Source organism: Podarcis cretensis, assembly GCF_951804945.1.
Source record: "Podarcis cretensis genome assembly, chromosome: 12".
Taxonomy (NCBI): Eukaryota; Metazoa; Chordata; class Lepidosauria; order Squamata; family Lacertidae; genus Podarcis; species Podarcis cretensis.
Window position 1 is genome coordinate 34,548,432 of NC_137181.1, and position 15,196 is coordinate 34,563,627.

The 15,196-nt window shown below is 41.1% G+C and overlaps 1 protein-coding gene and 1 long non-coding RNA gene across 3 annotated transcripts; one reads left to right on the top strand and one right to left on the bottom strand.

Annotated features, from left to right (window-relative positions):
* Positions 1 to 7,878: 7,878 nt before the first annotated feature.
* LOC307199984 lies at positions 7,879 to 9,506 on the top strand. The gene is made up of 2 exons (XR_013832282.1): positions 7,879 to 9,145; positions 9,196 to 9,506. It is a non-coding gene; the product is annotated as an uncharacterized lncRNA (long non-coding RNA).
* A 375-nt stretch (positions 9,507 to 9,881) lies between these two features.
* On the bottom strand, positions 9,882 to 13,409 carry POLR1F (RNA polymerase I subunit F). 2 transcript variants are annotated; one of them, XM_079948216.1, is made up of 4 exons: positions 13,116 to 13,409; positions 12,198 to 12,339; positions 10,977 to 11,185; positions 9,882 to 10,433 (listed from the first exon to the last, which is right to left on the bottom strand). In XM_079948216.1, the coding sequence occupies exons 1-4, from the start codon at positions 13,352 to 13,354 to the stop codon at positions 10,106 to 10,108; spliced, it is 918 nt and encodes a 305-aa protein (XP_079804342.1). In that variant the 5' UTR covers positions 13,355 to 13,409; the 3' UTR covers positions 9,882 to 10,105. The 2 variants fall into 2 exon arrangements, with proteins under 2 accessions (XP_079804342.1, XP_079804343.1); XM_079948217.1 differs by having other exon boundaries at positions 9,882 to 10,430; positions 13,116 to 13,403.
* Positions 13,410 to 15,196: the final 1,787 nt, after the last annotated feature.

Below are 15,196 nucleotides of genomic sequence, written 5' to 3' on the forward strand. Positions count from 1 at the left end.
CTAACTTGGTCTCTAAGGTGCTACTGGAAGGATTTTTATTTATTTATTTATATTTATTTTGTTTTGTTTAAACAAATAATAGAAAGCCAGAAAAATTTAACCAAAACACATGGAAGTAAATGCTTCACATACAGAAGATACCAACTTCCGTCCTTGTCATCTCCAATCAGGGTAGTTCAAGACCTTTTACTTTCTGAGGCAGAAGTTGGGATGGGAGCAACGGGAGCTCACCCCATCGTGCAGATTCAAACTGCCAATCTACTGATCAGCAAGCCCAAGAGGCTCAGTGGTTGACCACAACTGCCAATCTAGCAGTTTGAAAGCATACCAGTGCAAGTAGATAAATAGATACCACTGTGGCAGAAAGGTAAATGGCATTTCCAGGAGCTCTGGCATGGGTTTTTAAGCAGAGGTTAGATGACCATCTGTCCTTGATGCTTTAACTGAGATTCCTGCATTGCAGGATGTTGAGCTAGATGACCCTTGGGGTCCCTTCCAACTCTAGAATTTTATGATTCAATGAAAACTCATGAGCCTCAGTTTTAAGAAGCAAGTATAATTTTAAAAATAAGAAATAGATTTTCCCTTTACAGCTCTTAACTAAGACGCCTGCATTTTGACTGGGTCTAGAAAAGGCACATATACTCTTGTGTTCTCCACAGTAATGCAAGAGTCCTGCCGAGTTGCAAAGGGTTACTTGGGATGCAGTTTTGAAGTTTATTAATATCAATGGGAACTTTGCCACTGACTTCAAGAGCTGTGGGCTGTACCTTTAACAGCTTTTTTTTTAAGGGGCCTAAACGATTTAAGCAATGGAACAGACATCACTTCCATTTGGAAAACTATCATTCCCATAGATCTCAGATTACCTTCTGCGGCTTTTAGTCTTTTTTTTTATCCATTTAACTACTTTTTTTTTTTTTTACATCTTTGATCGTGTTTTACTCATTTCCTGCAGCATGCTAACATCTCTTGGCTATCTTCTCCATTAAGAGCTAGTTTTATCCTGCAGTGTTCAAATGGTTTAGAATCAGAAGTGTAACATGTGTTTCATGTGATATGTGTGTGTGTGTTTTATATATGTATAAAAGCTGCAGTTCAAAAAGGTCTTTTAGCCATGTGAGACTTTTTTATTTGAATGGCAGTGCATTGCGATAAGCTTTTGAAAGCCCCAAATTTCATAAGCCCACTGTCTTCCACCCCCTCCATACCTGGGGTTTGCTGTTCAAAAGAAGCAAACTGAGAAACCCAACTGTGCTTAAGTCCATTGATTTCAGTGGACCTACTTGGAGTGTGATGCATTTGGATCTCAATCATAATTCCATAATTCTGTTTGGGATTGTGGCACAAGCTTATTGGGGGGGAAATCCTCATTTATTTAGGTTTGGCTATTTATATACTATCAAACCTATCCATTCTTAAGGAAATCAGCCCTGAGTGCTCACTGGAAGGACAGATCGTGAAGCTGAGGCTCCAATACTTTGGCCAGCTCATAAGAAGAGAAGACTCTCTGGAAAAGACCCTGATGTTGGGAAAGATGGAGGGCACAAGGAGAAGGGGGCGACAGAGGACGAGATGGCTGGACAGTGTTCTCGAAGTTACCAGCATGAGTTTGACCAAACTGCGGGAGGCAGTGGAAGACAGAAGTGCCTGGCATGCTCTGGTCCATGGGGTCATGAAGAGTCGCACATGACTAAACAACTAAACAACAACTACAATTTATATACGATACAATATCTTTACTGTCATTGTCCCATACAGAACAATGAAATTGAAAAACTACACAAAACATTCAAAAACCCCTAAAAACATTCAAAAACCCCTAAAACATTCAAACCCCTAAAACATTCAAAAACCCATAAAAACATTCAAAAACCCATAAAAACATTCAAAAACCCATAAAAACTCTGAAACCCCATTTTAAAATACAATATACTATAGAGACTCCTTTTGCTCCTGTGCTAACTGCCCAAGTTAGCCATGTCCACTGAGCAGTTTACAAGTTAAAATCAATAGAGCATAAACACAATTAAAACAATAGCTGTACTAGGATAAATGTTGGCATGATATAATATGAAGCAACTTTTGTCATTTTTGGGAAGTCATTTTTTGGGGGGGTGGGAGGGAACAGTGAGGGCGAAAGCATAATCGTTTTAATTTTAAGGCCCTGAAGAACACAAAGTTTTTTGCCTGGTGCCCAAAAGTTCCTCCCATATGCATTTGGGCAAGCCTCTCTGAGGACATTCCATAAATGGGGTGCCACCACTGATAAGGCCACTTGCAGCAACCACTGGCCTCACCTCATTAGGCAAGAGAACCTGCAGCAGTGAAGATCCAAGCAGGTTTATATGGGAGGAGGCGATCCTGCATGTTGGATGACATCACTTGGAAAACAGAGGCACAGCATTAACAACAAATGCATGATGCCACCCTTTAGCCAACATTGCTTACCTTAGAACTGAGAAATCATGATTTCAGAATGGACCATGACTAGTTACAGTCAAACGTAATGGAATTAATGGATTCAAACTGCTAAGCTTCATGCAAGTGTTTCCACGGACCCTGTGGATTTTTACTGTAAAGGTCTCAAACACCTGCAAGGAATTCCATTATATTCTTATCCTTTAAATCCACAATGAAAATGCAATAGGCTAAGCTTCAGGTTCCTTCTAGACATCACCTAACTCTGTCCTTTTGGCAGGGAAATGTCTATAATACATGCTAAATGTTTTAATATAAGTCACAAATCATGACAGCGAATGAGGCATTTTTAGGCATATGGAAAGCAGTGTCTGAAGTCACTAGGAAACTCTGAAGTTGCCTTTTTAACACATTATAAATCTTTATTAAAATGATTCATAAGCACAATACTGGCAGCATGAACACAAATGTTGCCATATTTTATCCTTCGGTCACATAATAGACATGGCTTCAAATTGATTTTAAAAATGGTGATGGGTGAATTTATTTTCACTCGATTCAGAACCAGCATAGTAATTATGAGCTTTCTCTGTGAACGTTCAGGGAGGGAAATCTGTTTCAGAGCTTTCTTATGGTTCATAATGTTGGCATATGCAGTGATGGCACTGGACAAAAAACCTTTGCCGCATAGCACCCTGGGAACTGTAGTTCCCAGCACCAGCCATAGCAGATTGCCACACGGAAGCTCCATAATCCAGGAACAAGGATGTGTTCTAGACCATACAAAACAATTGGCAAGAAACAATCAAAAGCAGTTCCCAAACAGGGTAGTTAAAGTGCAAGTAGATAAATAGGTACCGCTCTGGCGGGAAGGTAAACGGCGTTTCCGTGCGTTGCTCTGGTTCGCCAGAAGCGGCTTAGTCATGCTGGCCAATAAAGCGAGATGAGCGCCACAACCCCAGAGTCAGCCACGACTGGACCTAATGGTCAGGGGTCCCTTTACCTTTACCAGTACCCCCGACCCAAAAAAAGATGACTGTTTGGGTGTATGCCTCTGGATAGAGATGAGTGCACTAGTTCTGCCTTTCTATCCCCTTCACCTTCATGAGTTGGAGGGCAACAGTCTGCGACGGTCACCAACTTTGTTTTGAGAGAGACTTAGACAAATTCTAAGGCTATCAGTAAGGCTATCAGTGTTTACTAGTTGTGATGACTACGCTCCACTGTCAAGAGGCAAAATGCCATTGGATGCCAGTTGCTGGAAACAACATGAGGGGCAAGTGCTGTTGCACTCAGGTCTTGTTTGAGGGTTGAGAACAGGATGCTGAACCACTGATCTCATTTTCAGGATCTCCTTCCATATTCCAAGCTGGAAAAGCATTTAACTGGGGCTCAATTTTTAATGCAGCCAAGTCTCACAACTTGGACATATTTGTTTTAGGAACCAAGTATTTACAAAGTTCAGCATCGAGACTTCCGGGTTGGTGCCTCAGGTAATGGCGGAATGCCTCTGATCGGGAGGAATTTGCCTCGTGGAAATCTGGGTCTGGCCGCAACGGTGAAGGCGGAGACCCACTAAAAATCACAGGCGGGAGAAGCCTGTGAGTGTGGGATTCGGCGGGCACCTTTTGCGCCTCCCCTACTTGCGGGGAAACCCGGTTTCGGGGGTCCGGAGCGACGTGGGGTGAGCGGCACGGTGCTTCGAATCGTCTGCTTCTTCCATGGAGCGAAGCCGCATAGCTGTTGCCGGAGAGCGCTGACTTTTTCTTGTGGACAATTTGACTTCAAAGTAATTACCCGTGAGTAGAGCTGAAGCGGGAGAATTGGATTTTTAAATGTCTAATTTGGTATCGTAATGGGGAGGTTCAACACAGGAAGTCCGCCTTCCCCTTTTGTAAATAGACTGAAGCAATGAGGCTGCAAGCTGAAGTCTTGGAAAGCCTACTGTAAAGGACTAAATTTCCATCGGTAAAGAACACTAAATCCCCCCTTGGAGGCAGGAGAAGAGGGGGGGAAGCTGAATACGCCTGCAGGAGAGAGCGAAGGGAGTTAAAATACCGCTGCTCTGACCCTGGAAACGGGCTGCTAGCAGGACTGACGTCTTTTGGAATGCTCATTGACAACGCTTAGAACGTTCATTGACAGCTAGCTACAAGATAAATACATTGTTTCTACTTTCTCCAGCTGCTTTTAAAAAGGAGTAAAAGTAACTGAAAATTGAAAAGTAACTGAAAATTGAAAATAACTTTGGATTCTTTGAACTGTGTTTAAAAGAGGACATTATTGATTAATATAAATAGAAACTGTTTCCCCCTAGTGGAAGCCTCTGAAACTGGTTGTTTTACAAGAGCTGGGCTAGGGGAATTTCCAGCTGCAAGATAAAAAACTGTGAGACTCTGGGACTGACCTTGAATCTTTAAGTGTTATGGCAAATGGAAAGGGGAAAAAAAACAAGATGGAGACAGAATAAAATTACAGAGTTTTGAAAAATTGAAAAATAAAGTGCGAGATTGGCTCCATTATTATCAAATAATGGAGGCATACAATTTGGACAAAAAGGTTGGCTTCCAGGTGGAAAAATCAAAATTGGAAACAGAATTGTTAGATTCAAAAATTAAGAATTTGTCAAGAATGTATAACTTGCTGTTGAAATGGAATACTCAGGATGAAATGGTGAAATCTGATATGATTAAATGGGCACAAGATGTTGGACATAACATAATGATGGCTGACTGGGAACAATTATGGACCACAGGTATGAAATTTACGGCATGTAATGCCCTAAGAGAAAACTTAATGAAAATGATTTATAGGTGGTACATGACACCAGTCAAGCTTGCAAAAATTTACAATTTGCCTGATAATAAATGTTGGAAATGTAATGAGACTGAAGGTACATTTTTTCACCTTTGGTGGACATGCCCAAGGATTAAGACATTCTGGAAGATGATTTATAATGAAATGAAAAAGGTATTCAAATATACCTTCCTGAAGAAACCAGAGGCCTTTCTTCTGGGCATGGTCGGCCAATTGGTGTCAAAGAAGGATAGAACATTTTTCATGTATGCAACAACAGCAGCAAGAATACTCATCGCGAAGTATTGGAAGACACAAGTTTTACCCACCCGGGAAGAATGGCAGATGAAGTTGATGGACTATATGGAACTGGCGGAAATGACTGGCAGAATCCGAGACCAGGGAGAAGAGTCGGTGGAAGAAGACTGGAAAAAGTTTAAAGATTATTTACGGAAATATTGTAAAATTAATGAATGTTAGAAAAATGTTGGAATGAAGTTATATGGCTTTAGTAGAAATGTTATAAGGAATCAAGGATAAATAGATTAATAGAGTATTAAAGGAAAAATAAGGTTAGAATGTGTTAAGGTAATTATAGGATTGAAAACAGAGGAAGATGGAAAGGAATTGCTGAAAAAATTAATTAACAGAAGTGGAATACAAAAAGGGAGGCATGAGGAGGTCGCGGAAATAAGTGAATGAAAGACAAGATATTGAAATTATTTGATGTGTTTTGAGTTGTTTGTTTTGTTTTGTTGGTTTAGTGTGTTGGTGTTGTATTGTATTGTTTTTTTTTTGTAGTGTTTAAATTGTTGGAAAAAGTAATAAATATTATTTAAAAAACAACAACAAAGTTCAGCATCATCACTTTTAGTGTATCTCTACTGAGCTCACCATTTCTGGTATGCTTTGAAAGCTATACTTCACTTCCAAACCTTCCCCACCCCACTCCCTCACCTGCCACATAGTTTAGGTTCCAGTCAAGGACTATCGAGTAGCATTCACACACAAGCACCTTTGGAAAGCAAAAAACCGAAGCTGCTTTTAGAAATGGGGGTCTAAGACCCTCAAGAGATCACCTCTTCCTAAAGATGGGATCACTCAGAATTAGCTCAAAGTGGGACAGCTTCACAACAGTTTCTGTATAATCATTTTTTCAAGTGACTCCTACAGGTTAAGAGTCAGGTGTGGATAAATGTTGGGCAAATCTCTGGAGCAATCCCCACATATTTCTAGCCTCTTATAATCATTCAGCAAGATGGTAAAGAAATAAAACCAGCAGCCTAAGTTAGCTGAAAATGAACACAAAGTTCATTTTTATCTCCATTCACAGAAGGTATGACATAACCAGAATGCAAACAGCTTAGATGGGCCTTAAAATTTTGGACACTTCTAGTGACATCCCACCGTCTTTGAACTGCAAACCTAGGGTAGCTAAAAATATCAAAGGAAGTTACAATGTGCATAAAATGTGTATATATAAATGCCAATTTAGAAAGGATAACTTTAATTTAAATAGAAGTGTAATGCATTAAGGTGCAGAAGACAGTCTGAGTGGCACAAGTGGCTGGCTGCTCAGTTTGCTGTCCAAGTACTAACTGGGCAACCTCAAGATCCCCTGCTGTTTGGATATGTGGTGTTTTGGTCAAGTTTTTAGGAAATTTTATTGTTGCATTTTTAATTGCTTTTATTAGTACAGCATAAGCAGTAAAAACATTCCATTGATATCCTATCACACGCTGCTTTGGAATCCTCTTGGTTTCAAGAGACTGTCATGGGGCATGGGAGAATGAGATAGCAAAGTCTAAAGGACCATCAAGCATACACAATGAAAGATGCGAATTTCTACACTCGAAGTCTTCCATCTACAGGCAATAGCTAACTGGACCCCTGGCATATAAAATCCACTGCCGTTTAGGTGTGGCCTATTTCGTTGATTTAAAAGTTTTCTATCACACACAGTGCAGTCAACCAGTCATTCCAGAGAGAGGAAATGGGGGCATGAATAGCTTGTGAAAGTAAGGATTGATTGCTTGGGACTTCACAGTCCCCCTAGTCTGGAGTACAATGAAACCAAACTGGTAGGTTTGTGATGGGGAACTCAATTCGGAGGCTTTATCTGGAGAACAGCAATGGACAGGTGAGCTGTAGCTTTCATGGCCTCATTATAGGCTTCCAAATTGCACGAAGCTGGCCACTGTTTAAAAATGCTGAGCTAGATGAGCCTTGGATCTGGATGCAGCAGGCCTGGAAAGCTCAGTTGGTTAGAGCATGGTGCTGATAATGCCAAGATTGAAGGGTTGATCTTTGTACGGGATAGCTTCATATTCCTACACTGCGGGGGGTTGGACACTCTAGAACAGGGGTGTCCATCCAGTTGACCGCAATCAACAGGTCGATCCCCAGATGATCATGGTCAATCACAGGGTCCTTATTGCTCGCGTTGTTTAGAATAATGTCTCCGCCCCCTCCCCCCTTGGTCTTTTCCTGTGTGTTTCTTTGTTGTCTGCTGTAGCACTGCACCCGTCTGTTAGCAGCTGTGTTGTTGGTGAACGATTTATGTAAGTTCTGCACACTCACTGTTTAAAAAAAGCTCAACAATTCTGAAGCCCCCCCTCCAATGGATAGATCACTGCCATTTTTTCCCCATTTCCCCCGGGAGTAGATCACAATCTCTTGGGAGTTTGACGTCCCTAGACTAGATGATTGTCAGAGTTCCTTTCAACTCTACGATTCTGACTCCTCAAATTATTAAAAGCAGTAAGTCACCAGAATTTTGCCTGATGTGCTTTATTGTATTATTGTTAGATCTTATTTAACAACTGAAAAACATCAGGTGCAAGACCTGTGAATATCTCTGGCTATCCAGCAGGAGGAAAGAAAACCCCATTGAGAAATGGTCATTGGAGCTGATGGGAGTTTGAGCCCCATATCTGAAGCTCTCCCACCTCTGCTATACAATGGTACCTTGGTTTACAAACTTAATCGGTTCCGGAAGTCTGTTCTTAAACCAAAGCGTACTTAAACCAAGGTGTACTTTCCCATAGCAGAGGGGACTCAATTTACAAATGGAACACACTCAACAGGAAGCAAAACATGTTCTTATTCCAAGGCAAAGTTCATAAACCAAATACCGACTTCCAGGTTTGCAGTGGTCTTAATCCAAACTGTTCATAAACTAAGCTGTTCTTAAACCAAGGTACCACTGTACGGTCCATACACACCAGGTATAAGATTTCACTACTTTTATTGGTGCTTCAAATTCCTGCTTCTTGAGATTCCATGGTGACCATTGAGAAGAATTCCTACCCCTGAACACATGCTACCTAGGCAATTAAGGCCACCAAACACACAATATCTTGGCTGTTCCAACAAAACCATTTTATACTTAAAATGCTAAGAGTATTTTTTTAATGTATTGCACAAGATAACAGTTTCATAAATGTAAAGGTCCCACTTTTTGCTCAGACATCTTGCAGTTTTCACAAAGGCCTTCTCCTTGTACCAACAAACCCCAACTCAATTTCAGGGATTTTGGGGGGGGACCCCCCAATTATCTGTAGTTGTCAGCACAGCTAGTTGCTGTCACTTGGTTCTTTGCATTAGCAGTAGACCAAATCAATACAGACCACAGGAATGGAGAACTTGAGAGACAGCACAAGCTTGTCCCCAATTCGATTAGCTGAGTAAAACTGCTGTCAGTCAGTTTCACCTCTCTATCTGTAAAAGCAATTTATTTAAAATTTGCCCCAATTTTAAGCTTGTAATCCGAACTGCTACAAGAGTTTTAAAAAAGATTTATTTGCTTTTTGACTGCATTTATTCCCTGAAAAACAGATACCATGACGGGTCTCCAGCTGTAAACAAAAACAAATCACACCAAAAAGGCTCCAGGCATTATATCACCTTTGTAAATTTATAAAAAATAGTTATTATTTATAGTTATTAGTTATTATTAGTTATTATTTATAAAAATAGTTATTCATCACAAATCATTAAGAGACATGTTTTACAGACTTCAATTTCTAGATGTAACTAAATGCCAGATTTAGTCCATTAAAATATAAGTTATGGATGTTCAGCTGAAATTTCTCCCTAAGTTCTTTTATTTTGAGAAGGATAAAGCATGACTCCCCAAAATTCTTCATAATACTTGAAAGAATACTGACTGCTCTGGGGATGTCAAGGCAAAGGTGGTTTCTGACAGCCTTCAGTCTAAACATAGTACAATATTCCCAACTTGTCCTGGGAAGACAGGGCAAATGACCAATTTTTGTCTCTCCCCCCCCCCCATCCAATCTGTATCTCAGGAGAACAGCATCTCAGCAAAAGAAAACTTTTAACTGAGAAGTTATCAATCCCTGGATCAGAAGAATTATTGGAGCACATTCTCCAAATTGTTGAGAAAACCTTTCCCAATGACTAATTGGGACAAGTCTGAAAAAGACTTAATGGTGGAAATGGAACCACTGTTCCATTATTGTTCATTGTATTTATGTGCATTAAAAGTATATTTTTGTATTTGTGGGTCTTAGTGCTGACTGGATCAAACACAATCCATACATACTTGCAGCATTCAAGAAGCAACCCTCTAGATATTGATGGGTTTCAGTTCCCATTCCTCCCTGTCTGTGCCAGCAGGCAGAAGAAAAGATAGGTAATAATAAGAGGGAGGACTGGATTTTTAGTTTGTTTGTTGGTAATGGATTTCATAAAATACAGTCTTTGGCAGCTAAAAACCTAAGTTCTTTTCTTATATTGTTTCATATTATTTTATTCATCTTTCCTGTGCATGTAGATAATCTACAACAGTACTCCTTCTCCAACTACACCTGATGGAAGAGTTCTAGGTTCAGGTTAAGGCACTTGATATTATCCATACTATTTCTCATTGCTTTTTCTTCTTTTTAGCTTTAGGATTTAATAATCCAGGAAGTACACCTTCTTCCTCGCCAAGTTTTCTCTTCTTTTTCTTAGATTTGCTGTGATCACTATGATAGCCACTTGAGTCACTTGCATGCAGTCCCAGGTCTGTTCTGTGTTGCCCATTCCCTTGATTTGACATATCAAATATTCCATTATCCTCGTCATTGTTTCTCATCTCTTCAACACCAGCTGTCGCTATGTCCATCTCCATCTCCTCTGTGCCATTCTGCACATCATGGGGCTTTTCATGTTTTCCCTTGTGCTTTTCCTTGAACTCTTCTCCAATGCTGCTTTGGAAAAAAAGTGAAAGGGGGGCAGTAGATGAGCTTTCAAAGGATATCATATCATATATGAGAATAATAGAAGCTACCATTATTAGCCCTCAGAATTAAAGCTGTTTATTCTATTTCTTATTCTATTCTATTTTCAATTTGACTGGGTTTCCTTCCCATACTGTCTGTCATTTTCTTACTTTTCATGCAAAGGCCAATCCCCGCCCCCACCAGCTCACTAAATTTAAAGTGCAGTCAAATACAATGGAGCCCATCAAAACCTGAGTATACTTTACAACCTTCACTTTCAGTATTATCCTTGCTAACAAGACAGGCATTACTCTTCGGTCTAAATATAGGTGAAGCTCCAACAACACACGGAATTGTGGAAGAGCAACTATTTCCCACCCTCATCTTCACATCTTTCAACTTCTGATATTTCATCCAAATCTGTTCTCCAACTAAATTCAACATATGATCACTCTGAGAAGACTTTGCTCCCTTATATGCTGGAAGTAAACATTCTTCTGAAGTACTTTGCAAAAAGACACATTACTGTACCTCTTTCTACAGAGTTTTCCTTTGATGCAGAACACTCCAGCAGCATCTGAATCAAAACACAATACTTTAAATATCAGTCTGTTGCCTATTTGGAAGCCAAGGTCTTTCCATTCATCGGTCGACATGTGATCAGGTTTGGGGATGGAAGCATTGAAACAGCCATGTACCAGACAGCCTATGTGACTAGGTGCCATTTTATTGATTGTACCCTGGAAATAGACAGACAAATTTAAAAAGGTATGCTATGTAGCCTCTAATTTCTCACAAATGCAAGCAGTTGTTTCTCTTACTAGTCTCTTCTATGTTCAATATGGACAATACAATAAGATATTAAGAGACATCATCACTATCTTAAAGCAGAGATCAGTGTCACAGGTGTGCACAGAAGATTTAGTCTGCCAATGCACGTTATAATGATTGACTTGAACACTTAAGGTGGGGTATATGTGTTAGGTTTAATGCTCACCAAAGGATATGGCCCAATCTTTAGTAGCACTGCAAACATTTGAAGAAAAGCTCCTTGTATTACAGCTAAAAAAAGCGGGTATGGAATTTTGGTGTATACTAAAACACTAAGAAAATTAAATACAAATAGAAACATATATTCTTGCTATTTTTAGGAACTCTGTTATCCTTTCGGATTTTCAGAACCTTATCCTGTGTCTGCTCAGTTGACATACATTGCAGATACCTTAAATACTGTTGCTATAACAGCTGAATTGGCAAGGTCTTAGAAATCTAATTTTTATTAAAGCATCCAAGAGCTTGATGTGTGACATTTCTGAAGCCCTATGTCCATCTGATGCTTGTGAAAGGCTTCAAGAGCAATTGTAATATCTTGTTTACAAATAATTCTCTCTCACACACACACACACACCATGCACCTGCAGTTGTTGGCACTGCTGCAATACTAGTTATTACTAGAAAGCAATTAAAGAGCACCACACTCTCACACACATATACAACAACAAAAAAGAAGACCACAGGTTTTGCATTTAGGCACATCTAAAACCATTAATTTCAGTGGACCAACATGTAGAATACTGCATGCAATCAGGCTGTAAATGGTAATTACACCCTGGAGCACTTAACAAGTCAACTCAAGTACTTTGTGTTAAGATTTCCCACAGAATACTTTGTACCATGTACCAGAAAGATGATACAAAGGTCCTGTTTTAAGCATTAAAAGCAATGGTAAAAAAGAAGCATTTATTTACATACCACAAGTTTTTTCCCTTCCTTAGGCTGGAACACGACAAAATCTGCTTCAATGTCCAGATGGACAGCTCCAATGTCATCAATTATATCTCCCACTTCCTTTGTTATTTTAATATCATCATAAGCCACAGGAACACCTTGAAAGCTGCAAGATAAAAGAAGCCACTGGGTAATGACACATATCAAGGAGAGCAACTAAGAACTATGAATGGTTTTAAGGTTGGAATATATCCAATGTCAGCTGCAACCAAGATTGTTCAAGTACATCTTCCTAGTATTACCCTGAACAAGCAAGTGGAAGTAGTAAAATCTTCTAGAGATACAATTTATGTGGAAGCTGCCACATATACTTCCATTTCAAAAGTGGAAAGGTAGGATACAAATGGCTATACCAATTATAAGGAAGAATGCAATTGAAGGGGCTCTCGTCACAGTTCACGTTTGGGGGAGCCCAAAAATGTAGGTCCTATATACAACAACAAATTAATCAGTTTGAGCCACCAGACTCAAGTTGCGTCTACTAGACCCTTAAAAAAACACACCAACCCAATGTGGACTGAATCACTTCTAGAGCCCCCCTGGGATCAATGGCCCTGAAGCTTAAGCTTTATTAGTTTCGTAGTACATCTGCCCCTGGGGAAAAAATAAGCCCTTGTGCAGGTTTCCCACGTGCAACTGGTAGAATGCTGGACTAGAGGGGCCACTGGCCTGATCCAGCGCAGGCTTCGCTTAATGTTCTTGGCTGCCACGGGGCTCTCCCCACTTTCGATCCGCAGATCAAAGCCTTTATCCTCCGGGAGTTTGCTTCATCCACCCTCTTTCAACCCCCGACCGCGCGCCGTGTGAAGAAGCGGCGGAGGCTGCGCAGGGCGTCCCTCCGGCCTCCCCCCCCCCCCCCGGAGCTCCGCAGCCTCTCGCTACCTCTCCGAGAAGCGGCGCAGCTCGGCGTCCAGCTGCGCGCGGATCCCCGTCCTCTTGCGGTGCAGGAAGCGCGGCGGCAGAGCGACGTGCCTCCGCTGCGGCGTCACCACCAGGCACGAGTAGCGGCTCTCCGTCAGCGCCCGGGCCGCCTCGAAGGAAGGCAGCTCCACGCAGGGCGGCAGGGCGGGCGCCGGGGGAGCCGCTACGGCGGCCGGAGGCTTCTCCTCAGCCTCCTCCATGGCGCTACACGAGGCAACGTCTTCTCCTCGCTGTCGCCTAGCGATGACGTCTTCGCGACGAGCCTCGAATGGCGCGTCGAGAGGAAGACGGCGGGGAGGAAATGACCCCCTTCTGTTTCCGGTGCTAGTTTGGCAGCCATCTCAGGTGTGGCCTCTCGCATCCGGGTCTTTTGGAATGCGCTTTCTTTTTTTTTAAGGCAAGAGCTTGGAGAACGGTTGGCTCGCCGGCTAAGTCCGTCAGCCTATAACGTCATCAGCCCAGCTGGAAGCTCCTCCCACGTGCTAATGATTAGCCAATACTTGCTCCCCAGTTGTTTATGTTTCTCCGTGAGCCACTAAGGTCGTTTTGCTTTGCTTTTTGGCATCACGTGCGCCTGTTATTTGAGTTTACATAATTCACTTTCTGGATTTTCTGAATGCGCGATCGTGATCTCTCTGATACTACAGTATTTTTTTCCTATGATATTTGTTAGTAGCTGCATTGGCTGCCCTGAAATTGTGCTTTGTTTTTATGTCTATATATAATTTTGCGTAGCAAATTGTAGTTACAACCACACAGTTCTTTAACTTGAGCAAAAAGAAGAAGAAGAAGAAGAAAAAGGGGGGGGCGGAATCTAAGTGTCTTCTACGACTGGGAGCACCGAGTAGTTTTCTTACTGCTTTTTCTGTCGTATTAACACGTAGGGAATTTCTTCCTCAAATAATACACTGCCAACGAAAAGCACCCTATTTTCACAGTGGCATGGACTGCATGTGTGTAGTACGAATATAGGTCGAAGTGTGGGGCTTGGTGGCAGAACGGAATCCTGGTTAGGATTCCTAGAGATCTGGTTTGCCCTCACAAAATGTAATACAGCAAAGTTTTCAGAAATGTGAAAACCCTGGAACAGCCAAACACAGAAGGGTAGTACCTACCTACTTTTTGCAAAAAAAATAAAATGATATATGGCTGATAGGGATGTTCATTTCTGTTGCTCACATAGCAACACTGCCTACTTGTAAGACAAATGGTGGGATTAAATCAAGTTAAGTTAGAGACTAGAAGAATTAGGCGGCCTTGCAAGTGAAATTAAAGTCCTTTGTCTTCAGCAGTGTCATATGGAAAGTCATACCAATATCTTTTTGTTTTCCATTCACATGAAAGCACTATACACTCAATGAATCCTTGCAGGGAAGAATCAAAAACATCTCTTGTTACTGATGTAAAAGAAGATTAGATAAGAACCAAAATTCTAGAGTTGGAAGGGATCCCAAGGGTCATCTAGTCCAGCCCCCTCCAATGCAGGAATCTCAGCTAAAGCATCCATGACAGATGGCCATCCAACCTCTGCATTAAAACTTCCCAAGGAAGGAGAGTCCACAACCTCTCAAGGGAGACCATTCCACTGTTGAACGGCTCTCACTGTCTGAAAATTTTTCTGTATGTTTAGTCAGAATCCTCTTTCTTGTAACTTGAAGTCATTGTTGTGAGTCCTACCCTCCAGAGCAGGAGAAAACAAGCTTGAGATACTTAAAGAGGGTTATCATATCTCCTCTCACTCTCCTCTTTTCCAGGCTAAACATACACTATTTCAGTGGGTCCCTTCTGAGTAAAACTTAGTAGAATACCACCAATTGCTTGCATGAAAGAATAATAAAAGATGCTCCTCTTCAGTTCTGAAGTTTCCATCTCTTTTGGCTAAATCTGAACTTGCACATTATTTGAAGTATGTACTGCAAGACGTTTAAGTGGGTGCACACATGCATTGCTTTTTGTGTAAGTCACTTGAGCCTCATTTCTTGGGGGGGCAGCTAATAGTAATAATTAGATCTAGCCCTTTTTGTAAATGTTATCATGATTTG